This window comes from Pleurodeles waltl, chromosome 6 (assembly GCF_031143425.1).
Source record: "Pleurodeles waltl isolate 20211129_DDA chromosome 6, aPleWal1.hap1.20221129, whole genome shotgun sequence".
Taxonomy (NCBI): domain Eukaryota; kingdom Metazoa; phylum Chordata; class Amphibia; order Caudata; family Salamandridae; genus Pleurodeles; species Pleurodeles waltl.
Genome location: NC_090445.1, coordinates 252,528,457 through 252,555,381, shown reverse-complemented (window position 1 = coordinate 252,555,381; position 26,925 = coordinate 252,528,457). Strand labels below are relative to the sequence as shown.

General features: G+C 49.6%; 1 protein-coding gene across 3 annotated transcripts in view; it reads left to right on the top strand.

Annotated features, from left to right (window-relative positions):
* The window catches only part of CDC27 (cell division cycle 27), a 623,340-nt gene that overhangs the window by 58,071 nt on the left and 538,344 nt on the right, over positions 1-26,925 (top strand). For all 3 annotated transcript variants that reach the window (XM_069238052.1, XM_069238050.1, XM_069238051.1), the window contains exon 2: positions 19,203-19,278. In XM_069238052.1, coding sequence (XP_069094153.1) covers positions 19,203-19,278 — 76 coding nt within the window. The remainder of the gene's footprint in view (positions 1-19,202; positions 19,279-26,925) is intronic.

Genomic DNA, 26,925 nt, shown 5'->3' with positions numbered 1-26,925 from the left:
TTGGACCTTCCTTTACCAGCATCAGAGACGAAGACAAATATTTTAACGGAGGCGTTACATCCATCGGCTACGTCTTCTGAGCCTCTCCTCCCTTTTAATGATGCCCTTACTGAGCCCATTCTGGACATTTAGAGGAAGCCTGTCACGACTCAAGCGGTTTCCAGGACTGTGGCTAGGAGGTACAGAGTTGCTCCAGGGGATCCGCAGTTTCTTTCACAACATCCAGTGCCTGAGAGCTTGGTGGTACAAGCCTCTCGTTCTGCGAGATATGTTCCTGGTTCGTTCCCTGCGACTCCCTCAGATATGGAGTCTAAGCATATGTAGCAAACAGCTAAAAAGGTCTTCTCGTGCAGTATGGCCTTGAAGTCTCTCAATGCTTTGTGTGTGTTGGGGAGGTATATCCATTCCCTGATGGACTCGGTGAGAGCTGTTGTGCCAGGGACAGTTTGATTAAATCCTGTTGGACAGTCGGGTGGCAGCCAATCAGGTTATTCAATCTAGCTTGGACACAGCAGTTCGGTTGCCAGGGCAATGGGCACTTCAGTGGTATCCAGGAGACATGCCTAGCTCAGCGCTTCTGGTTTCTCTACAGATGTTCAGACTACTCTTGTGGACCTTCCTTTTGATGGCGAAGTTGTTTGGGTCCAAAGCAGACTCCGTTTTAGAACAAGTTAAAGACAGCACGGCTACTGCAAGGTCATTGGGACTCCAAGCTTCATCGTCTACATCCCTTAGGTCTTTTCGAAGGTTCAAGGGTTTTAGCCGGGGGTCCTCTTTCCGTGGAAGGCCAAGAAGTTCAGCAGCCTGCCAACACTCTCTACAGATCTTGTAGAGGTTGGGGGAGGGTTAGGATGAGAGGAGCCACACAGCAGCCTTCCACTTCACCATCTTCCTCTGGGGGAGCCCATCAAGGAAAGCAGCCCTAGTTTTCTCTCCATTTTACATCATGTTTCTCCCATAGGGGGAAGGTTATCTCGATTTCTACACAAGTGGGAGTTAATCACATCGGACTCTTGGGTGCTGATTATTATGGGGAAAAGCTTATGCCCTTAACTTTTGGGAGTTTCCTCCTCTCATCCCTTCCCGTCATTCGTTTTGCACAGAAGATCATCTCCTGTTGCTTCAACAGGAGGTGCAGGTCCTTTTGTTAAAAGGTGCAGCGGAGTTGGTTCCGGAGCAGGTGAAGTGTCGGATGTATTTCCTGAACCCCAAGAAGGATGGTCTATTGAGGCCTAACCTGGATCTGAGGATTTTGAATTGGTTCCTCAAACAGGAGAAGGTAAAAATGCTGACCCTAGCACAGGTGCTTCTTGCGTTGAACAAGGAAGACTGGATGGTGTCTGTCGACTTGCAGGATGCTTATTTTCACATCCCCATTCTGTAATCGCACAGAAAGTATCTCTTGTTTGTGGTAGGGTCGCAACACTACCAGTTTGCGTTCCTTCCTTTTGGTCTTACTTCCACACTGCGAGTCTTCACAAAGGTAATGGCACTGGTTGCAGCGGACCTCAGAAGGAAGGGAGTACCTGTATTCCCTTACTTTGGATGATTGGCTGATCAAAACTGGGTCCCTGGAGCTTGTGCTGCATCACTTGCAAGTGACAACCCAGTTGTTGTTCAGCCTGGGCTTTACAGTAAATGTGCCCAAATCTCAACTGGAGCCCTCAACACCTTCTGTTCATAGGGGCAGTACTGGACACAACATTGAATCAGGCCTACCCTCCTCCTCAGAGGATTCAGGACATTCAGGCGTTGATTCCAATGTTTCAGAATGGATTGGATGTTCCAGTCCTGAAGGTCCTGCGTCTGCTCGGTCTGTTTGCTTCCTGCATTCTGTTGGTCACTCATGCATGTTGGCACATGAGGGCTCTCCAGTGGTGCCTCCACAAGCAGTGGTTTCAACACAAAGGGGATCTCGAGGAGTCGATTACGATCTCCAGAGACGCTGCAGTGGATCTACGGTGGTGGGATGTGGACGGCAACCTTTCCCAAGAAAGGCTGTTTTCTCTACCATCTCCAGTGGCTACAGTCATAACGGATGCTTCCACTCGAGGGTGGGGAGCTCCACTGCAGGACTTGGAGATCACAGGTCATTGGTCTCTAGTGGAACAGATGTTTCAAATCAATCTGTTAGAATTACGGGCAGTATGTCTGGCTCTCAAGGCCTTCCTCCTGTCCCTTCGCGGTGAGTCAGTTCAAGTCTTGACGGACAACACTACCACGATGTGGTACATCAACAAGCAGGGAGTAGTAGGGTCGTACATTTTCTGCAGAGAGGCTCTGCAGCTCTGGTCCTGAGCTCAGGACCATCGGATTTGCATAGTAGCAAACCATCTGGCCGGGGTTCTCAATGTACGTGCGGACAGTCTGTCAGCATTTCTCGGCTGACCACGAGTGACATCTCCATCCAGATCTGGTTCTTCACATCTTCTTGATGTGGGGGTTTCCACAGATAAAGCTGTTTGCCACCCAGGAGAACGCACACTGCCCGTCGTTCTGCAGCCACCAGTATCCGGTGCAAGGGGTTTTGGGGGATGTGTTTCAGATGTCTTAGTGCAACCAGTTGCTTTACGCATACCCCCCCCCCCCCCCAAACCTTGGATTCCTCGAGTTCTGAGGAAGATTTGCCAAGATCGGGCTCAAGTCATTTTAATAGCCCCAGATTGGCCGAGATGGGTGTGGTACACAGACCTTCAACTCTCACAGTGCCGTACGCTCTGTCTCCCTTACAGGGTAGACCTGCTCTCGCAGTTGAAGGTTCTACACCCCGACCTCTAGAACCTGCACCTTCATGCCTGGAGATTGAACGGGGCAATCTGAGTTTCTTTTCTCTTCCTCCAGAAGTGGTGGATGTTATCTTATTGGCCAGGCGACACTCCATCAAGACTGTCTATGCCAACAGATTGGCAACATTTTTGCTTGGTGTGGAGAGAGGCAAATTGATCGCCCATTTGTTCGATAGTTTGCTTTTTTCCCCTTTCCTTGGCACAGAAGGGTTCTGCAGTTGCGACTGTGAAGGTCTATTTGTCAGCACTGTCTGCCTTTCTTTGCCTTCCTGATCAGCCTTCCTTGTTTAAGTCCCCTACCTACAGTAGGTTCCTTAAAGGCTTGACTAACAAGTTTCCTCCCACTCTGTTTGTCATGCCACAGTGGGGTTTGAATTTGGTTCTCACTTTATTGATGGATTCACCATTGAAGCCTGTGCATTTTTGCATGTTGAGGCTTTTAGTTTTAAAAACAGATTTTCTAACAGCTATCATGTCAGCTATACGTGTGAGTGAGCTTCAGGCTCTTAGTGTGAAACCTCCTTTTACAACCTTTCATGCTGACAAGGTGGTGCTGAGAACCAGGGTGGCTTTCCTTCCTAAAGTGGTCACTCCCTTTCATATGGGTCAGTCTATAACACACTCGTCCTTTTACCCTCCTCCCCATCCATCGAAGGAGGAGGAAAGACTTCATCGCTTGGATCCAAGAAGTGCTCTGAGTTTCTACATTGAGAGGACAAGAGACTTTAGAGTTGATGATCAACTTTTTGTTGGCTATGTGGGCAAGATGAAGGTCAGAGCTGTCCACAAGGGAACTCTTTCTAGGTGGGTCATTCTTTGCATAAAGATTTGTTATTTGCTAGCAAAGAACGTTCCTCCTGAAGTTATTAGGGCCCATTCCACCAGGGCTAAGTCTGCCACTTCTGCCTTGGCTAGAGGTGTCCCAGTTGCTGAAATTTGTAAGGCCTCAACTTGGGCTTTGCTCCACACTTTAGCGAAACATTATTGCTTGGACTTGGAAATTAGGAGGGCATTTTGCACGTTCTGTTTTGCAGGATTTCTTGGTTTGACCAGTCAGGCACCCACTTCAGAGTGCAGGACTGCTTTGGGATTCTATTCAGAAGGTGAGGAATCCACAGGTAGTTGTATCCATCAAAAGAACGAGTTACTTTCGGTAACGTTTTTCTGGTGGATACAGTAGCTACTTGTGGATTCCTCACAGGTCCACCCGCCTCCCCGTTGTGTCTGGTCATACCGAGACTTCTTTTATTATAATGGTATATATGTTTTTGGTGTTTTTATATAAACCAATATTGTGGTTTATATTTGTATTTGGATTGCTATATATTGTTCTTGTCACCTGTTCACCTCAAAGGCATGTAAAAAATTGTGAAACTGACGTCAGCATGCCGGCGAGGACTTCTTATTGCCACGATGACGTCAGGCGGAGTCGTGTGCGGAGCTATTCAACTGTGACGTCGACGTGGAGAGCTAGGAAGAAAATTTCAGTTGAATTCTGGCGCATTGGGTGAATTCATAACGTGAGGAATCCACAGGTAGTTATTGTATCCACCAGAAAAAGCGTTACCAAAGGTAAGTAACTTGTTCATCTGCTCATTCATATATTCCTCATTTGCCTGGATACACCTTGTCTTAGGGTTGACTGCTGCATGCAGCGTTAGGGGACCTGGCGCACAGAAATGTGTAACAGGTTGTGTTTTCAATTTAGCTTGCACTAACACACACATTCTGCAATGGCAGCACTTTGTGGGTTAGGTGACGGGTCCATGAGTGTGGCACAATTAGTGCTGCAGCCCTTGGAGACCTTCCTTAGTACCCCACACCCTAGGTACCTGTGGCACCATTTACAGGGTACTTACAGTGGTAGCTAAAGAGTTTGCCATTTGCGCAAAACTGTGCAGTTTTTGGGAAAGATCTGACACTGGCGACCTGGTTAGCAGGGACCCAGTGCACTAACAGTCAAATCCACATCAGAAACCAGGCAAAAAGTGAGGGCTAATCCTGCTTCCCTACACCCAGGAAGACCCCTAACCCCCTCCCACGTAGACTGCAGAGTATCTTCAGCATCCTGTATCCCTTGCATTGGGACCACTTCATAGAAGTCAGTGGCAAGGGGCCACTGACGCTTTAACTGGATTGAAGACTGCTTTTCTTAAGGAGTTAACTGATCTGTTGGATCTTGGCTCCCTGTCGGAATTGGTTGCCCAAAGTAACTCCAAGCAACTTGAATTTGTCAGTGCTTGTTTGAAAAATCTTGATTTATTGTTTCTTGTAAAATGCAGATCTCTGAACCCTCCCGTTGACCCTTTTCATTTTGTTGTTCATAAAGTCATAAAAATATGATCTATTTTAATACATTGGTGCTCTTTAAATGCATTACACATTCTTTTGTGTAAGCCTGACTGCTAAGGGCCACAGCTACCCAAGGTTGAGCTAAGGTTTAACAAATGAAACTTTACTGGCCCTAATAGGGGTTTCGTAGTGTATTACAAGCGGAGGTCCTACGGCCATACCATATAATATACCACATTTGCTCACATTGGATCCAGAACTTATGTTTAGCAGTACCATACAGTTGGTCAAGGTTAAAACAAAAAATAATCCACCCAAGACACCTACAAAGGAGTCCTTGTATTTTCAGACTAGAAGTCTTCAGGGACACCATTTCCAAAGAACTGCTAACTTCTGGAAAACATTGTCACAACTTTTAACACGTTTTACAGAGTTTCAAAAAGTTATTGATGTTTCTGGAAGTCACTTTGAGCACAGAAAAAGTGGCGCTGGACCTACCCAACATAACCCTCAAAAGATGAGATGAGGTTACTTTGCAGGGACAGGATGATCAGCATGGGGCTAAAGCACGGAAATATGATCTAATCCGGGCTCTCACAGCTTGGGAGAAAACCCACATAACTCCATCAATTTTAGAGAAGGAAATACCCCAAAACAGTGAGGAGGAGGTTAAGCTGGCAGAACTGTCCTTGAGGCACCAGATGGTAAGGATGGTAAGAATGATGCCCCCCCCCCCCCCCCCCCCTTCCCTCCCTCCCTCGCAACACCAGTTCAGGGGTGAATTTCAGAGTTAACTTTAGCTCCTTTAGCAGCAAGATGTCACTGCAAGAGGACGTGGTAGCCTGGGCTCTGGAAGAGAGGAACTTGGCCCTAGCTGAAATAAAGACTGACCCTTGAGGAAAGGAGGGCCAGACTGGGCATAAGGCCCAGAGATAATGGTGGCAGCAGCAAGGGATCTGAGGTATTTGGCAGGGGTACCAATGAGGTCACTTTACCCAAAGGGATTGTCCCTAGCTATATCCAGGGTCATGACATAGAGAGATGGCTGGCATCCTGTGATGGGGATGATGGGTACACATCACCGGCAGAGACCACTCTGAGAGTTAGTGCAAGTAGTTGGTAGGGGTCGATTGTTTACACGTGTGTATGAGGTAGCAGAATCCTGCTTGCACAGGAAAGCAGTACTTGTATAACTCTTTGGATTCACCCCTGAAGAATACAGACAGAAGCTGAGAAACACAGACTTCAGTAGATTTTGTAGACAGCTTAATAGAGGCACTCTGGCTGGATATAGAGCAACAGAGTGGGTATTTCTCAAGGGCTCTTTAATTTGATATTTAAGGAGCACATACTCCTCACAGAAGTTACACCATTATCTAGTGGATTCTAAGCTGTCTAGGCCAAGGGAGTTGGGCAAGGCGGCTGATGAGGGGGTTTGCACCAGTGTCCCAAGAAGTGCCTAGGTGGTGACCAAGAGAAAGGTCAGGCTACCCTTTAGGAGAAAGAGCAGAGAAAAGATTAAAAGGACACTCCCAAAGAGTCTCCAAAAGATGCAAAAGGGTGGGTGTGGGGGTGGGAGGGGTGGGGGAGTACCCTGGGAAGAAGCTAAACCCTTCAAAGGCATTGTGCTTTGACTAGCCAACCAGGGGACAAGAGGGGAGATTCCGTGTGCACCACAAAGATGTCCACTAATGACCATCCCAAGGGAATGGCTAGTGCAGGGATTGGCTGGAATTTGTCTGTAGAGAGTCCAAAGGGTACACAGAGGCCACCTTAGTTTCCCTTGGTGGAGAGAACATTAAGCCTTTGGCCCACTGGAAAAGTACAGGCAGTGGCCAAAACTCATTGGGGTGGAGGTGAAAGTTGTAAGAAATACAGGTACCAGTGTATCCATGGTAATGGCTAAACTGGGTTCTCCAGGCCAGATCCTTCCAGAAAAGAACACCAAATTATCAATGCTGACAGTGTCGCATGGTCTCATCCCAGATCTGTGGTGGACTTGGACTGGGGTGGGTTACTGCCTCAAAGAAGGTAGCTGGGTCACCTATCACCTCAATAGAGTGTCTGGTGGAAAATGATCTTGCAACATCCGCCTGTGCAGCGGCGGAGAGAAGGACCCATGCCGCAGTGCTGGGTCTCCCTGAGTGGGTGTGACTGCACAAGAAGACAGAAGGCGCTATGGGAAGTCAAGGGCTCTTGGAGCCTGAAATAATGAACCAGGTCCCTAGAGTGACGAAAAGGGTCAGGAAGGCTGGTAACCCACTATCTAAGAGCCCACATGTTCAGAAGAAGCCTGACCCACAGTGTGAGAGCCTGATGCCTGAAGAGGAAGTTGTCTTCTTAAGAAGCTTGCCAGATCTGACATAACTCCAAGGAGCAGGAGGACCCTCCAGGGAGGACGTTACTGAAGGACAAAGGGCATGCCACACTCTTGAGGACCTGAGACAATTTTCTGTCAGATAGGAACAAGGGAATGCCAGTGGGACCCATATAGTGAGGCAAGGGACCTCAAAACTGTGCACTCGTGGTCCCCCAGCAGTACAGGGAGTTCCTCCTGAACCTAACCCATGACATCCCTTTAACTGGTCACTTGGGAAAGGCTGGTCAATCACTTTAGTTCAACTGTGATGCTACTTAGCCCCTGATGTTTTGCCCTCAGTTTCCAGACTTTGCCAAATGATGGAAGGTACCATCAGGGGGTCGTAAGAGTGGAGTATGGGTATTGGATTAGGAGTAGTGCCCACTACGGCTGCCGCCGAGCACACTTGGACCCAAGGAGAGCCTCATACTTCTTTCGGGGTCTGGGGAGGCGTTGCCGTTAACTCTCCAACATTAGTGTAATGTTGATGACTCAGATTTTCCACAACACGCTTCCCAGTGCCCCGCTGGCTCCTGGGTTGTCATAATGGCGCTGGATTGTGGGTTTATTTATTCATTTATTTATTTATTTATCCAATGTGTTCAGTGGCAGTCTACCTTCTTTCCAATGTGAGACCTGTTGGTTTTGCTAGTGCTTGCTCTTTTTTAGTATTCCGTTATCTAATCATGCTCCAGGGCTGTTGCTAACCTATCCTTAAGATAGTTTATTACAGTGTTTCCGTCACTGTTTGCGGTACTCCTGAGGATGTTATTGCTGTTCAATGAGTTATAAACCTAAATAGATGTGGTCATGTTCATGTGGAGAAAACAAGGTACTGATTGTCTGTCTATAATTGTGAAAAGCATTTACAAATTGCATCCAGAAGTACTGCTTTTTAGTGTGTTGATCATCCTGGACTGCAGAACCCATGAGAACGTGCTGCAGGCATTTGCAGGAGCTGTTGATTTCTTGACTGGCAGCAGAAAAATCCAAGGTACTGACTGTATCATAGTGGCAAACTATGGGAATTTCCTCTCCCTCTCTTTCTAGGATGCCACATTGTTAAAGTGATTGTCTGACACTAGTCATAGATGAAGGGCTTTCCATCACAATTCAGTAGGGTTTGCCAGCTGGGCCATTACATTTCTTTCTTTTAGAGGTCTCAAACAGGTCACTCAAGTTTTTTTTTTCCAATGGCAGGGGCATCCACTACTTCTACTGGACCTAAGACTAAATTCCAACAGCAATATCAACCAGCATCACCAGTCATAGCAATAAGCCTTCTCGCATACCTCGCAGGCTAATCTGAGGTCATCATTTAGCTCATCCATCCCCCCACATTAAGCAATAATTTAAGCCTTTCTCGCATACCTAGGCCTGTCATTGAGGGTGGCTGCAACTCTACTGAGAATCCACACTTGATCATGTCTCGTCTCTCCTACAGTGTTTTGGAGATGTATACGACAAAGTAAAAGAAAATCAAATCAAGTACGTGATTAGGGGTACAGTACTTAAACAACTGATGATGAAGTTGAGGTGCCTGGCAGGAGACTTCTGGTGGGACTGGAATGCTAGGTGTTTTTGTTTCTCCTTACCTGGTCCAACATTATCCCTTGATGCTGAACTGATTTGAGGCGCTTTTGAGTTCATTCTCCAGCCAAACTGTTACTCCTGGTTCAGTTACGTGTATTGTTTTCAGCTTGAGGCCTGTATTTGCTCTTGTTGCCAGTGGAAAGTGGCAAAATAGGGCAGAGTAAAGAAACACTGGACAAAATAAATGGCAAGGAAAAAATAGACTGACTGGAAACTCTTCCAACTCATCAGGAAAGGGTGTATATGCAGGCTGAGATGTCGAAGGTGAACATTTTAACCCCACTATCCCTCCTCCTCACCCCCCACCAAATTTTGCAGCACAGACACAGGTTCTAAATGGAGTACCTCAGTTTACCAGTCCATCCATCAACCCACATATAATTCTAATAATGTATGTCCCAGACTCTACTTAAGAAAAACCTTATCTTCAGGGTAATTGTTAGTCTCCCAGAGAGGTACAAATAAAAAGGCCTGTGTCTTTGTATAATAATCATCATGCCATCCCTACCAGTCATCACAAAAGTTGGGTGGAGCAAGCAGGTGCCCCCCCTGCTCGGAAAAGGGCCACACTTTCAGTGTTTGAACATTGTTGATGCCGAGCTTGCTAGAGGGGGAAAAACACAAGGGGTAAACCAGAAAATCATAAAGATCTGGGCAGCACAGCATTTCGAAGCCATAATAGTGCTTTATGCCAACAATAACTACATCATCCTATGAGACCACCTTATCTCCAAAACCTGCAGTATCACGTCATTGGCAGTAGAATTCAACAAAATTAAGGCTCCCCAACCTTAGCCCCCAATAAAAATTGCATATTTCTGGTTGATCGGTTGCCTCAGATAATCTAACTTGGGCTTTTTTTTTCTTCTCTCTCTCTCTCTCCTCCCTCCCTTCCCCCCCCTCTCTGTCTTTCTGTCTCTCTCTCTCTCTCTCTCTCTCTCTCTCTGGGTCTCTCTCTCTCTCTCTCTCTCTCTCTCTCTCTCTCTCTCTCTCTCTCTCTCTCTCTCTCTCTCTCTCTCTCTTCCCCCCCCCCCCCGGGTCTCTCTCTCTCTCCCCACCCTCTGTCTCTCTCCCCACCCTCTGTCTCTCTCTCCCCACCCTCTGTCTCTCTCTCTCTCTCTCCCCCCTCCCCTCTGTCTCTCTCTCTCTCTCTCCCCACCCTGTCTCTCTCTCTCCCCACCCTCTGTCTCTCCCCCACCCTCTGTCTCTCTCTCCCCCACCCTCTCTCTCTCCTCTCTCTCTCCCTCCCCACCCTCTGTCTCTCTCTCTCCCCCCCACCCTCTGTCCTCTCTCTCTCTCCCCCCCTCTCTCTCTCCCCCCTCCCTCTCTCTTTCTCCCCCCACCCTCTCTCTCTCTCCCCCCACCCTCTCTCTCTCCCCCCACCCTCTCTCTCTCTCCCCCCCACCCTCTCTCTCTCTCCCCCCACCCTCTGTCTCTCTCTCTCTCTCCCCACCCTCTCTCTCTCTCTCCCCACCCTCTCTCTCTCTCTCCCCACCCTCTCTCTCTCTCCCCACCCTCTCTCTCTCTCTCCCCACCCTCTCTCTCTCCCCACCCTCTCTCTCTCTCCCCCACCCTGTCTCTCTCTCTCCCCACCCTCTCTCCCCACCCTCTGTCTCTCTCTCTCTCTCCCACCCCTCTGTCTCTCTCTCTCTCCCCACCCTCTGTCTCTCTCTCTCTCTCTCTCTCCCCACCCTCTGTCTCTCTCTCTCCCCACCCTCTGTCTCTCTCTCTCCCCCACCCTCTGTCTCTCTCTCTCCCCACCCTCTGTCTCTCTCTCTCCCCACCCTGTCTCTCTCTCTCTCCCCACCCTCTGTCTCTCTCTCTCCCCACCCTCTGTCTCTCTCTCCCCACCCTCTGTCTCTCTCTCTCCCCACCCTCTGTCTCTCTCTCTCCCCACCCTCTCTCTCTCTCTCCCCACCCTCTGTCTCTCTCTCTCTCCCCACCCTCTGTCTCTCTCTCTCTCCCCACCCTCTGTCTCTCTCTCTCTCTCTCCCCACCCTGTCTCTCTCTCTCTCCCCACCCTGTCTCTCTCTCCCCACCCCTGTCTCTCTCTCTCTCTCTCCCCACCCTGTCTCTCTCTCTCTCCCCACCCTGTCTCTCTCTCCCCCACCCTCTCTCTCTCTCCCCCCACCCTCTCTCTCTCTCTCTCTCTCCCCACCCTCTGTCTCTCTCTCTCTCTCTCCCCACCCTCTGTCTCTCTCTCTCCCCCCACCCTCTCTCTCTCTCTCCCCCCACCCTCTCTCTCTCTCTCTCCCCCCCACCCTCTGTCTCTCTCTCTCCCCCCACCCTCTGTCTCTCTCTCTCTCGCCCCACCCTCTCTCTCTCTCGCCCCACCCTCTCTCTCTCCCCCACCCTCTCTCTCTCTCCCCCACCCTCTCTCTCTCTCCCCCACCCTCTCTCTTTCTCCCCCACCCTCTCTCTCTCCCCACCCTCTGTCTCTCTCTTCCCCACCCTCTGTCTCTCTCTCCCCACCCTCTGTCTCTCTCTCCCCACCCTCTGTCTCTCTCTCTCCCCACCCTCTCTCTCCCCACCCTCTCTCTCTCTCTCCCCACCCTCTCTCCCCACCCTCTCTCTCTCCCCACCCTGTCTCTCTCTCTCCCCACCCTGTCTCTCTCTCTCTCCCCACCCTCTGTCTCTCTCTCCCCACCCTCTCTCTCTCTCCCTACCCTCTGTCTCTCTCTCTCCCTACCCTCTGTCTCTCTCTCTCCCCCCTCTGTCTCTCTCTCTCCCCCCACCCTCTCTCTCTCCCCACCCTGTCTCTCTCTCTCCCCACCCTGTCTCTCTCTCTCTCCCCACCCTGTCTCTCTCTCTCTCCCCACCCTCTGTCTCTCTCTCTCTCTCCCCACCCTCTGTCTCTCTCTCTCTCTCCCCACCCTCTGTCTCTCTCTCTCTTCTCCCCACCCTCTGTCTCTCTCTCTCTCCCCCACCCTCTGTCTCTCTCTCTCCCCACCCTCTGTCTCTCTCTCTCTCTCTCCCCACCCTCTCTCTCTCTCCCTACCCTCTCTCTCTCCCCCTCTGTCTCTCTCTCTCCCCCACCCTCTGTCTCTCTCTCCCCCCACCCTCTCTGTCTCTCTCTCCCCCCACCCTCTCTGTCTCTCTCTCCCCCCACCCTCTGTCTCTCCGCCCACCCTCTGTCTCTCTCTCTGTTTTTTTCTCTCTCGCTCTCTCTCTGTCTCGCTCTGTCTGTCTCTTTCTCTCCCCCCACCCTCACTGTCTCTCTCTCTCCCCCCACCCTCTCTCTCTCCCCCACCCTCTCTCTCTCCCCCCCACCCTCTGTCTCTCTCTCTCTCCCCACCCTCTGTCTCTCTCTCTCTCCCCACCCTCTGTCTCTCTCTCTCTCCCCACCCTGTCTCTCTCTCTCCCCACCCTCTGTCTCTCTCTCTCTCCCCACCCTCTGTCTCTCTCTCTCTCTCTCCCCACCCTCTGTCTCTCTCTCTCTCCCACCCTCTGTCTCTCTCTCTCTCCCCACCCTCTGTCTCTCTCTCTCTCTCCCCACCCTCTGTCTCTCTCTCTCTCCCCACCCTGTCTCTCTCTCTCCCCCCACCCTCTGTCTCTCTCCCCTCCCCCCACCCTCTGTCTCTCTCTCCCCACCCTCTGTCTCTCTCTCTCCCCACCCTCTGTCTCTCTCTCTCCCCACCCTCTGTCTCTCTCTCTCCCACCCTCTGTCTCTCTCTCTCCCCACCCTCTGTCTCTCTCTCTCCCCACCCTCTGTCTCTCTCTCTCTCCCCACCCTCTGTCTCTCTCTCTCCCCACCCTCTGTCTCTCTCTCTCCCCACCCTCTGTCTCTCTTTCTCCCCACCCTCTGTCTCTCTCTCTCTCCCCACCCTCTGTCTCTCTCTCTCCCCACCCTCTGTCTCTCTCTCCCCACCCTCTCTCTCTCTCTCTCTCTCTCTCTTTCTCTCTCTCTCTCTCTCTCCCCACCCTGTCTCTCTCTCTCTCTCCCCACCCTCTGTCTCTCTCTCTCTCTCCCCACCCTCTGTCTCTCTCTCTCTCTCCCACCCTCTGTCTCTCTCTCTCTCTCCCCACCTCTGTCTCTCTCTCTCTCCCACCCTGTCTCTCTCTCTCCCCACCCTGTCTCTCTCTCTCCCCACCCTGTCTCTCTCTCTCTCTCTCCCCACCCTGTTCTCTCTCTCTCTCCCCACCCTGTCTCTCTCCTCTCTCCCCACCCTGTCTCTCTCTCTCTCCCCACCCTGTCTCTCTCTCTCTCCCCACCCTGTCTCTCTCTCTCTCTCCCCACCCTCTGTCTCTCTCTCTCTCTCCCCACCCTCTGTCTCTCTCTCTCTCTCCCACCCTCTGTCTCTCTCTCCCCACCCTCTGTCTCTCTCTCTCCCCACCCTCTGTCTCTCTCTCTCTCTCTCCCCACCCTCTGTCTCTCTCTCTCCCCACCCTCTGTCTCTCTCTCTCTCTCCCCACCCTCTGTCTCTCTCTCTCTCCCCACCCTCTGTCTCTCTCTCTCTCCCCACCCTCTGTCTCTCTCTCTCTCTCTCCTCTCCCCACCCTCTCTCTCTCTCCCTACCCTCTCTCTCTCCCCCCTGTCTCTCTCTCTCCCCCCCACCCTCTGTCTCTCTCTCCCCCCACCCTCTCTGTCTCTCTCTCCCCCCACCCTCTCTGTCTCTCTCTCCCCCCCACCCTCTGTCTCTCCGCCCACCCTCTGTCTCTCTCTCTGTTTTTTTCTCTCTCGCTCTCTCTCTGTCTCGCTCTGTCTGTCTGTCTTTCTCTCCCCCACCCTCACTGTCTCTCTCTCTCCCCCACCCTCTCTCTCTCCCCCCCACCCTGTCTCTCTCCCCCCACCCTCTGTCTCTCTCTCCCCCCCACCCTCTGTCTCTCTCTCTCTCCCCACCCTCTGTCTCTCTCTCCCCCCACCCTATGTCTCTCTCTCTCTCTCCCCACCCTCTGTCTCTCTCTCTCTCCCCACCCTCTGTCTCTCTCTCTCTCCCCACCCTCTGTCTCTCTCTCTCTCTCCCCACCCTCTGTCTCTCTCTCTCTCTCCCCACCCTCTGTCTCTCTCTCTCTCTCCCCACCCTGTCTCTCTCTCTCCCCCCACCCTCTGTCTCTCTCCCTCCCCCACCCTCTGTCTCTCTCCTCCCTCCCCCCACCCTCTGTCTCTCTCTCTCCCCACCCTCTGTCTCTCTCTCTCCCCACCCTCTGTCTCTCTCTCTCCCCACCCTCTGTCTCTCTCTCTCCCCACCCTCTGTCTCTCTCTCTCCACACCCTCTCTCTCTCTCTCCCCACCCTCTGTCTCTCTCTCTCCCCACCCTCTGTCTCTCTCTCTCCCCACCCTCTGTCTCTCTCTCTCCCCACCCTCTGTCTCTCTCTCTCCCCACCCTCTGTCTCTCTCTCTCCCCACCCTCTGTCCTCTCTCTCTCCCCACCCTCTGTCTCTCTCTCTCCCCACCCTCTGTCTCTCTCTCTCTCCCCACCCTCTGTCTCTCTCTCTCCCCACCCTCTGTCTCTCTCTCTCCCACCCTCTCTCTCTCCCCACCCTCTCTCTCTCTCTCTCTCTTTCTCTCTCTCTCTCTCTCTCCCCACCCTGTCCTCTCTCTCTCTCTCCCCACCCTCTGTCTCTCTCTCTCTCTCTCCCCACCCTCTGTCTCTCTCTCTCTCTCCCCACCCTCTGTCTCTCTCTCTCTCCCCCACCCTCTGTCTCTCTCTCTCTCCCCACCCTGTCTCTCTCTCTCCCCACCCTCTGTCTCTCTCTCTCCTCTCCCCACCCTCTGTTTCTCTCTCTCTCCCCACCCTCTGTCTCTCTCTCTCTCCCCACCCTTGTCTCTCTCTCTCCCCACCCTGTCTCCTCTCTCTCCCCACCCTGTCTCTCTCTCTCTCTCCCCACCCTGTCTCTCTCTCTCTCCCCCTCTCTCCTCTCTCCCCCCTGTCTCTCTCTCTCTCCCCACCCTGTCTCTCTCCCCCACCCTGTCTCTCTCTCTCTCTCCCACCCTGTCTCTCTCTCTCTCCCCACCCTCTCTCTCTCTCTCCCCACACTGTCTCTCTCTCTCTCCCCACCCTCTGTCTCTCTCTCTCCCCACCCTCTGTCTCTCTCTCTCCCCACCCTCTGTCTCTCTCTCCCCACCCTCTGTCTCTCTCTCTCCCCCCACCCTCTGTCTCTCTCTCTCCCCCCACCCTCTGTCTCTCTCCGCCCACCCTCTGTCTCTCTCTCTCTCCGCCCACCCTCTGTCTCTCTCTCTCTCCGCCCACCCTCTGTCTCTCTCTCTCCCCACCCACCCTCTGTCTCTCTCTCTCCCCCACCCTCTGTCTCTTCTTCCCCCCCCACCCTCTCTCTCTCTCTCTCTCTCTCTCTCTCTCTCTCTCTCTCTCTCTCTCTCTCTCTCTCTCTCTCTCTCTCTCTCTCTCTCTCTCTCTCTCTCGTATATGGTAAATGACTATCCATATTGTGTATGCTGCGTTTTATAAATGCTCCTTTCAATTTCCAAATGTCTAAAGACACTTATTGCAAGAACGTAGCATCTATCTGACTTAATTACCCCCACATTTAGCCTGGTGCCTGTGTGTTTAGACTGTAGTACCCTGGGGTCATGCTTATCAGGAACCCAATGTCTGTGCTCTCTTCTCTAAATGTGTTTGCTGGTAAACTTTACACCCCACAATTGGCATACTGGTCCGTAGTATATAGTACTTAGGTACCCAGGACATTGGTCTCCCATGGGCTGCATCACATATTCAGCCACCCATGGGAAGCTATGCAAACTGTGTCTGCAGGCCTGCGGAAAACAGTGCATGCACCTTTCTCTTCAGATATAAGGCTTGCCTCATGTTGTGGTCATTGCACTTGGACACTGTAAGTCACCCCTCTAGTAGGCCCTTCAGCCCAAGGGCACTGTGCATGTCCCTAAGTGTGAGGGTACCCCTGCAAACCCCAGACTCCATTCCTTGGGCGTTGTAAGTGCAGAGAAGCCATCTTAAGGTATGTAGTGGACACTGGTCAACACAAGTTGTCCAACTACATAATGACTTCTCTGAACCTAGGCATGTTTAGTATCAAACATGTTGGAATCGTGCACCTAAACATACTCAAGTGCTAGTTGCACGATCCCATGTACTGTGGGGGTTTCTTGAGTGATGTACAGACCAGATTGCAACACTGTGCATCATCATTGAGCATCCCCTTCTATGTCAACTTTGACTATGGGAAGGCATTCAGCTGCATGGAAAAAGAGACCCTTTGGAAACTTCTCAGCCACCATGGTGCGGCAGATAGACTTGTAAGAATTATCAGAAACTCTTACGTGGGAATGATCTGCAAGATAGTCCATGAAGGACAACTCATGGAAGCCTTCCAAATAAGGGCCGGAGTCTCCCAAAGTTTTTGCTCTTGCCTTTTCTGTTCCTGCTGGCAATAGACTGGATCATGAAGACCTCCACAAGAAGGGGAAGAAATGGGATCCAGTGGACACCTTGGACGTTCAACAACCTAGCCTTTGCAGGCGACCTGGTCCTTCTCTTTCATACACATCTGCAGATGCAAGAAAAGACAGACAAGGTGACAGCCACGTCATCACAACTTGGCCTCCACATTCACAGAGGAAAAAACCAGACCCTTAAGGCTAACATGGCCAATACAACTGCAGTCACTCTTGCAGGCGATGCACTGAAAGAGATTGAGGCCTTCACTTACCTGGACAAGGCAAGAATCGGCTAAGCAAGGGATGCCTTCATTCAACTAAAGCACACCTAGAGCTCCAGGGACATAACGCTACAAACCAAGATTAGGCTTTTTAACACCAACGTAAAACTGTCCTTCTGTATATAGCAGAAACTTAGAGGACAACTGTGACCACAACCAATAAAGTCCAGATCTTCATCAACACCTGACTGAGGAAAATCCTCCAAATCTGCTGGCCAAACACCATCAGCAGCATCTATTTATGGCAGCAGACTTTCCTACTCCTTGCTCATGAATAAATCATGAAAAGATGCTGGGGCTGGATAGGTCACACCCTTGAGGCTGACTGCATGGAGATGGGTTGCAACTAGAGTCAGATTGAAATAAATCTCCAGGACAGAGGTGGCTGGAGAGTCCTGGTTGATAGCCTGTACCCCGGGGAGAGGTAGTAAGCATAAGTACGTAAGTGGTTCTTGTATTAAGTACTGCTTCCTGTGGCCAGTGTACTTTCACTGAGCGCTCACTTGTAACATACTTTATTTTATTTTTTTGTTACTTTCTAGTGGACACAATTTTGTTGTATGCCCTTCCCTACCAGCACTTCACTTCCTTTGCTGCATGCCTCTTTTCAGCATGCCCCTTCCCTGTCTGTTGCTGGCCTGTCCCTCCCACCACCTCACTCTGGTCACTGCATTCCCCATTCCCCCACCCCGTCGCTAGTTGCCTCTCTCCTTTATATAGCACAAAGTCAGCTGGAAGGACTTGGAGCACTTTATGTGAGTGCCAGTTGCATTACACAAGGACACATTCATTTTTACAGGGATGGAGAGATTAAGTGATTTACCCAGAATCACAGGATGTTGAGCTGGTGCTGAGACTAACCTGGTTTCCCAGCTCTAAAGTCAGCAGCTCAGTGCATAATGCCACAGCCTCCAGATGCTCAGTGTTCTAGTTAGCTACACTTTGACACACTGGTAACTGCAGTGGGCATTTGTTCAAAAATATAAACTGCATATTAGTTATAGGAAACATAACATTTTTAAGTTGTTTGTACATGCATAGCTTTAAGTAAAAAATAAATAAAAGAAAAAATCGCAATGATGTGGTCTGGACACCACTGTGTAACATTTCAAATAAATAAAAAATAAAAATAAAAAAAACCACTGGCAAAGACAATAGATCTTACATAGGTAAAACATATTGACATTGCCAGTGCTCGTTCGACCTGGAGCCAAGACAGCTTTATCTATGTTGCCAGCCAAATAAACGCATACTCTGTCACCCTCTGGTTTCAGTGAGCCCTCTTCATTCATTGGGTTGTCCAGGATTCATTCAAATTTATTTTTCTCTGGCCCACCATGGAACGACGCAGTGAGTCAGCCCACTTAAACCATTGGTTTGCTTCATTGTGACTGCATTTTGCATGTGCCTAACAGCTTAAAAAGTAGTCCACATCACAGGCAGAGCTGGTAAAACAATCTCTACTTTAATTTCATGTTATTTTAATGATGGTCATTTTCTACCTATGTGTGTTTGACAGTATACACGTCACCTTTAGCTAGTGGCTTTTTTTTTTTTAGTTTATTACTTTACACTTAATCATCTATTGTATCTGTGCAAAAAAGAAACCAAAAAATGAAAAATCTTGCCAAGGGCATTGATTTTGTCAATGTTTGTTTTTCTATTTATTCGTCATCAACACCATGCTCTCTGACAAATGAAAGACAGTCAAAGTGTGTACACCTTTCTCAGTGAAAGTAGCTATTGCCCTCTTTAACTTAAGCAGTTTGATTATAGCAATTTGATTGTTGTGGTCCACAGGTGGGGAGATTGCCTACCAGCTCTAACAAGTAAAGGGTATGTTCATTCGCCATAACTGGGGTCACTTGCTTTCGTCATTTGCAGGACATGAATGCAGGATATATATTTATTTCACAGATGACTTGGTGAGTGTTAGAATCCATCTAGTATTACACAGAAACGAAAAGCATTGCTCACAAATAACTAGGGGAGCTTGCCCTCCTCACTCCAACCAGTTTTCATGCTGTCAAAGTGTATCACATCGATGTTTTAAAAAATTAGCCTTTTTTCCTTGTGGTCTGCAAAAGTTGAGAAGCTCTAATTTTTTTCCCCTGCTCACAAAGTGTTTTGCTTAATTAAAAATTAAGCAGGCAACCCCTCTAGCTTCAAGACAGCCTTCACTTAGTCCTCAATCAGTAGTTGCAAATGCAGGTGATTGACATTTTAAGGAGTGAAAATAAATACAATTTTAGATCATAAATATGATACAATAATTTGTTTGATTAGCCACTCCCATTACTAATTTATCAGGTTTCTGTAGATTCTTCATAGTGTACTTTGGGATACACCGTCAAGCATACACTTTAGTCAACTAGCTTGCCTTCAATGTATGCAGTAGTGTTTCTTTGGTGTGCATAAAGCTGGGTTATTTCAATTCTGTACTTTATTCTGCATTTGCACATCAGAACCAAGATTTAGATTTATTTGTTTTTTCCTTCAGATTTGCTATAACATTTCTGTCATCCTTTTTCCAGGCTGCTGTTTGGCATGCTCTTAACCACTATGCTTACCGAGATGCAGTGTTTCTGGCAGAGAGGCTGTATGCTGAAGGTAGGTGACTACCGCAACACTCATCCATCTGTATATTTGTATTAGACATTTTTCTGTATTAAATTTTAAAAAGACCAAAGAACCAACCATAACACACCCTATCTTGCAGAACCCACATCTAACACTTGAATTCTGGTGGTTATTACAAAAGTAAATGTTTTACAGTGAGTAGCATTCAGTTTTTTTTTTTGGTGTCCTCATTTACCTCATGTGCTTCCACTGTGAGCTCCAAGATCTTTACTTTATTCGAGCGCCCCCCGGAAAAAAGATCCCAGTACTCAACGTAGGAAGTGTGGGAGGTGAAGCCTCCATTAACAGGTGTACCCAACCCACTGCCGGGCCTTGATCTCCAGTTGGCTTTAATCATCTGATGATTACAGACAGGATGTTTTGACGTACCATCGCCCGCTCCGGCCACCCTATCCAGGTTCTCCACAACTAATCTGCTTCCTTTGCACCAGATCGATTTGATTTCCTCCTAAATATATTGCCCGCAGCACTCAGCCATTCAGACTTAGTGGGGGCTCTCAAAGATGTCCATTGCTTGCATACCTCCCTTCTACTCAATAGAATCAAGAAAAACACCAGGCTTCTTCTATACCCATACAGATTTCCTATCTTGGGTGACCACCTAAAGAGGACCAATTCTGTAGTCATATCAAACTGAAGGTTTAGCACCTCCCAAACCTCTGCCCAGAAGTTTTGAATGTAAGGGCAAGAAACAAACATATGGAGGTCATCTGCCATGGAAAAACCACATTTTCTGCAATCCGTATTGCCTACACCTCTAAATTTAGCAATCATTTTAGGGGTATAATATGACCTATGAAGGACAAAAAGATGATTTCTCCTTAGATATACTGGTTTTACCACTTGGTAACGGAGTCGCCATGAAACTAGCCATAAGCAAGAGTGACATCTTCGTTCAGAAAGGATTTACCCCATAGGGAGGCTGGGAGGTCCTGATCTTCTCAAAATGAGCATTGGTCCTCCAATCAGGCTGCCTCTTCTGGAGGATCTTCTGTCGCAGCAGCAGGGGAAGGTTCTCCACCCGAACCTGTCAACTCTGCGCCTTCATGCGTGGAGATTGAGCGGCGACAGTTGATGGTCTATGACCTCCCTCCCGAGGTCTGTGACGTCATTCTGGCAGCCAGACGTCCCTCTACTAAGTCGATCTACGCCTGCCATTGGAAACGCTTTGTTTCATATTGTGCAGAGAGGTCTGTTGATCCTCTTTCTTCTTCTCTGTCTAACATCCTTTTGTTTATATTGTCTCTCGCCCAGCAGGGTTCCTCCTTGGGGACTCTCAAGGGCTATCTTGCAGCCTTGTCGGCTTTTCTTCAGTTGCCCCATCAACCATCTGTTTAAATCACCTATAGTACAGCGGTTTTTGAAAGGGCTTGTGCATCTATTCCTGCCTGTGCCTTTCATTATGACCAAGTGGGATCTTAATTTGGTTCTTACCTTCCTTATGTGTGCTCCCTTCGAGCCCTTGCATAACTGTCCTCTCCGGCTGTTTACTATTAAGACTGCCTTTTTGGTGGCAATTATATCTGCCAGGAGAGTGAGTGAGCTGCAGGCTTTATCTTCAAAGCCACCGTACCTCACGGTATATCCTGACAAGGTAGTATTAAGAACTTGTGCCTCTTTCCTTCCCAAGGTGGTGACCCCTTTCCATCTGGGTCAAAATATCACCCTGCCCACCTTCTTTGCACCACTGCATCCCTCTAAGGAAGAGGAGCGTCTCCATCGGCTGGACCCAAAAAGAGCATTATCGTTCTACCTTGACCGCACTAAAGAGTTCCGGGTGGACAGCCAACTCTTTGTGGGGTACGTTGGTGCAAAGAAGGGTCGGGCAGTGCAGAAACTATACATTTCGTGCTGGGTCGTTCTCTGTATAAAGATCTGCTACACTTTGGCAAAGAAGCAGCCTCCCGAGGGCTTGAGAGCTCATTCTACTAGGGGGAAAGCTGCTACCACTGCGTTAGCACGTGGCGTACCGGTGGTGGACATCTGTCAGGCTGAAATGTGGGCTTCTTTGCACACGTTTGCAAAACACTACTGCTTGGATAGTCAGGTGAGAAGAGAGGGGCATTTTGCCCGGTCTGTTTTGCAGGACTTTCTGGTGTAAAAATCTCCTTCAGACCCACCACCGTGGGTTATAGCTTGGGTATCTATTCTAAGGTAAGGAAGCTGCAGCTAGAAGTCTCTATCAGATGAACAAGTTACTTACATTCGGTAACGAGGTATCTGGTGGAGACTCTATCTAGCTGCAAATTCCTTACACCCGCCCAAGCCTCCCCGCGCTGCGGATATTTTTCTTATGTGTGTGTGTGTGTGTCTGTGTACATATGTATATTTTTGATCTTGGAATTTTTGCCTTTTTTAAAGGCATGAAAGAATTTTTGCTTCAAACAGTCAAAGGGGTAAAATACATAATGGTTGGTTCTTCCATGGCTCTGCGCTTCTGGCGTGGGAAGTTGTGGAAAAGAATTGACGTACGCGCGCCGAGACGGCGTCTGCATAGACAACTGTGATGTCATAGACTGCTCCAATGACGGTGACGACGCACGCAGATCCAAACGACGCCGCCTGACGGCGCGCACGCAGGGTACTGCTCAGAAAAAACTCCCGAATTTGAAGCTGACGCCAGGGAATTCTAAGATAAGGTATCTGCAGCTAGATAGTCTCTACCAGATACCTTGTTACCGAAGGTAAGTAACTTGTTCTACTAGTCCGACTCCTAGTGCTAGGCTGACCGGTTTCTGCCAGCCTGCCACAACCAGAGGAGTTTCTGGCCACATGGGGTGAGTCCCTTTGTCACTCTGTGGCCAGGAATAAAGACTGTACTGGGTGGAGGTGCTTCTCACCTCCCCCTGCAGGAACTGTAACACGTGGCGGTGAGCCTCAAAGGCTCATGCCTTTTGTTACAGCACCCCAGGGCATCCCAGCTAGTGGAGATGCCCGCCCCTCCGGCCACTGCCCCCACTTTTGGCAGCAAGGCCGTCGGAGATAATGAGAATAACAAGGAGGAGTCATCCACCAGTCAGGACAGCCCCTAAGGTGCCCTGAGCTGAGGTGATCCCTGCCTTTAGAAATCCTCCATCTTGAGTTTGGAGGATTCCCCCAATAGGAATTGGGATGTGCCCCCCCTCCCCTCAGGGGGGAGGCACAAAGAGGGTGTAGCCACCCTCAAGGACAGTAGCCATTGGCTACTGCCCCCCAGACCTAACCACACTTCTAAATTTAGTATTTAGGGGTGACCCTGAACTCAGAAAATCAGATTCCCGCAACCTGAATAAAGAAGGACTGCTGACCTGAAAGCCCTGCAGAGACGACAGACACCAACTGACTTGGCCCCGGCCCTACTGGCCGGTCTCCATACTCAAAGAACCTGCAGAGCGATTCATCCGACAGGTACCAGTGACCTCTGAGGACTCAGAGGTCTGCCCTGAACCTAAAGGACCAAGAAACTCCAGAGAACAGCGGCACTGTTCAGAACCTGCAACAAAGAAGCAACTTTTAAAGAACTCTCTCTTCCCGCCAGAAGCGTGAGACGGTGGCTGGCCGTAGAAGCCCCCATGTGCCCTGCCTGCATCGCCTAATTGACCCCCGGGTCCCTCAATTGCTTTCAATAGGAAACCTGACACCTACTTTGCCTACTGCACCCGGCCGCCCCTGTGACGCTGAGGGTGTGTTTTGTGGGCTTGTGTGTGTGGTCTCCAAACCCCCCACCCCCTCCCCCCCAAAACCCCAGTGCTCTCCAAAACCCCCTTGGTCTGCTCCCAGAGGACACCAGTACTTACCTGTAAACAGACTAGGACCGGAGCACCCCTGTTCTTATAGGCTCCTATGTGTTTTCGGCCCTCCTTTGACCTCTGTACCTGACCGGCCCTGTGTTGCTGGTACGGTGGCTTTGCGGTTGCCTTGGACCCCCAAATGTGGGCTGCCTATGCCCAGAAGACTGACTGTGTAAGTGCTTTACTTACCTGAGAAACTTAACCAGACTTACCTCCCCAGGAACTGTTGATTTTTGCAGTGTCGACTTTTAAAATAGCTTATTGCCATTTTAACCTAAACTGCGTGTACTACTGTTTTTAAATCAAAGTTCTCTACTTACCTGTGTGAAGTACCTTGCATTTTATGTACTTACCTCAAAGCTTGAATCTTTTAATTTTAAAATAAATTAGGAAAATATATTTTTCTATATAAAACCTATTGGCCTGGAATTGTCTTTGAGTGTGTGTTCCTCATTTCTTGCCTGTGTGTGTACAACAAATGCTTAACTCTACCCTCTGATAAGCCTACTGCTCAACCACACTACCACAAAATAGAGCATTAACATTATCTAATTTTGCCACTGTCAACCTCTAAGGGGATCCCTTGGACTCTGTGCATGCTATCTATCATTGTGAGATAATATATACAGAGCCAACTTCTACACTAACTTTAACTGCCCGCTTTCCCGGATAACAGATCTTTTGCGTTCTTTAACTGAAAGGCCCAAGCCTATAGCTGGATGTCTGGTAGAGCTATGCCTCCTCTGTCCTATTTCCTTCTCAACTTCCTCCTTGTGATTCTAATACCGTTAAAGGCCCAGATGAAGGAGTCCATTTTACATTGTATTTTTTGTATCCGGCTCTTGTTAAAAGGAAGAGGAATCATGTTAAAAAGGAAGGTGAGCTTTGGAAAAATTGACATTTTTATTTAATTTACTCTTCCATATAAAGATAATGGAAGGTGTGACCAACTTATCAAAAGCTTATTAACCCCTTTTGTCACACAGTTAAAATTTACCTGTGCTATAGCTTCCAGGTCATTGAAAATCTTGACGCCCAGATATTTTATTTCTCCTTTCTCCGAAGTATGCTCCTCCTCCATGTTCCGTGTCATAATTTCCGTCTTGGACATATTAACTGCATACCCCGACGCCTTGCCGAAATGTGATGTCAAGTACTCTAAGCTATGCAGCGTGGAGTGCAGATTGCTTGTATAAATCATAATGTCATCCGCGTATAGTGATATTTTCTTTTCACAGTCAGAATAGATAAATGGCCTAATTAAGTGATCCTTCCTGATCTTCAAAGCCAACGGCTCAATGTAAAGATTAAATAACAGGGAGAGCGGGCAGCCCTGTCTGGTACCCCTTGTAATTTTAAAGTGGTTAAATTCCCGTTTAGCAGTAATATGTCTGTTATGGTATTATAGATAGCTCTCAGTACCCTGCAAAAATTCACCCCAAAGTTGAGATGTACTAAAAGAGTGCTTACGTATCTCCAGCTCACCCTATTGAAAGTGTCCAAGGTTATTATGGCGAGGGGGACTTTGTTTGCCTTTGTAAGGAAATGCCTCCTTGGCATGTTTACCCCCTGACCTTTTGCCTTTGCTGATGCCAAGTTATGATTTGAAAGTGTGCTGAGGCCTGCTAACCAGGCCCCAGCACCAGTGTTCTTTCCCTAACCTGTACCTTTGTCTCCACAATTGGCACACCCTGGCATCCAGGTAAGTCCCTTGTAACTGGTACCAAGGGCTCTGATGCCAGGGAAGGTCTCTGAGGCCTCAGGGTGCCATGCCAACCTCACACTGCCTATGGCATAGATAAGTCACCCCTCTAGCAGGCCTTACATCCCTAAGGCAGGGTGCACTATACCATAGGTGAGGGCATAGGTGCATGAGCACTGTGCCCCTACAGTGTCTAAGCAAAACCTTAGACATTGTAAGTGCAGAGTAGCCATAAGAGTATATGGTCTGGGAGTCTGTCAAACATGAACTCCACAGTTCCATAATGGCTACACGGAAAACTGGGAAGTTTGGTATCAAACTTCTCAGCACAATAAATGCACACTGATGCCAGTGTACATTTTATTGTGAAATACACCCAGAGGGCATCTTAGAGGTGCCCTCTGAAAACATACCCGACTTCCAGTGTGGGCTGACTAGTTTTGCCAGCCTGCCACACACCAGACATTTTGCTAGCCACCTGGGGAGAGTGCCTTTGTCACTCTGTGGCCAGTAACAAAGCCTGTACTGGGTGGAGGTGCTTCACACCTCCCCCTGCAGGAACTGTAACACCTGGCGGTGAGCCTCAAAGGCTCACCCCCTTTGTTACAGCGCCACAGGGCATCCCAGCTAGTGGAGATGCCCGCCCCCTCCGGCCACGGCCCCACTTTTGGCGGCAAGGCCGGAGGAGATAATGAGAAAACCAAGGAGTCACTGGCCAGCCAGGACAACCCCTAAGGTGTCTTGAGCTGAGGTGACTGACTTTTAGAAATCCTTCATCTTGCAGATGGAGGATTCCCCCAATTGGATTAGGAATGTGCCCCCCCTCCCCTCCCCTCCCCTCAGGGAGGAGGCACAGAGGGTGTAGCCACCCTCAGGGCTAGTAGCCATTGGCTACTAACCCCCAAGACCTAAACACCCCCCTAAATTGAGTATTTAGGGGCCCCCAGAACCAAGCAAGATAGATTCCTGCAACCTGAAGACTAAGGAGGACTGCTGACCTGAAGCCCTGCAGAGAAGACGGAGACACCAACTGATTTGGCCCCAGCCCTACCTACCTGTCTCCCCACTTCGAGGAAAAACTGCAACAGTGACGCGTCCCCCAGGGTCCAGCAACCTCTGAAGCCTCATAGGACTACCCTACATCTAAAAGGACCAAGAACTCCAGAGGACAGCGGCCCTGTACCACAAAGACTGCAACTTTGCAACAAAGAAGCAACTTTTAAAGACCACATGTTTCCCGCCGGAAGTGTGAGACTTTCCACTCTGCACCCAACGCCCCCGGCTCGACCTGCAGAGAACCAACACCACAGGGAAGACTTCCCGGTGACTACGAACCTGTGAGTAGCCAGAGTTGACCCCCTTGAGCCCCCCCCAGCGACGCCTGCAGAGGGAATCCCGAGGCTCCCCCTGACTGCGACTGCCTGCTTCAAAGAACCCGACGCCTGTGAAACACACTGCACCCTCAGCCCCCAGGACCTGAAGGATCCGACCTCCAGTGCAGGAGCGACCCCCCCATGTGGCCCTCTCCCTTGCCCAGGTGGTGGCTACCCCGAGAAGCCCCCACCCTTGCCTGCCTGCATTGCTGAAGAGACCCCTGGGTCTACCATTGAAACTTATTGCAAACCAGACGCCTCTTTGCACTCTGCACCCGGCCGCCTCTGTGCCGCTGAGGGTATACTTTGTGTGCTGACTTGTGCCCCCCCCCCCCCCACCCCGGTGCCCTACAAAACCCCCCTGGTCTGCCCTCCGAAGTCGTGGGTACCTACCTGCTGGCAGACTGGAACCTGGGCATACCCTTCTCCATTGAAGACCATGCGTTTTGGGCACCACTTTGACCTCTGCACCTGACCGGCCCTGGGCTGCTGGTGTAGTAACTTTGGGGTTGCCCTGAACCCCCAACGGTGGGCTACCTTGGACCTAACTTTGAACCCTGGACGTGCTTTACTTACCTGAACAACTAAGAAATACTTACCTCCCCCAGGAACTGTTGAATTTTGCACTGTCTAGTTTTAAAATAGCTTATTGCCATTTTTTCCAAAACTGTACATGCTATTGTGCTGAGTCAAAGTTCCTAATATACCTGAGTGAAATACCTTTCATTTAAAGTATTGTGTGTAAATGTTGCCACAGGTGTTTAGACTGCTG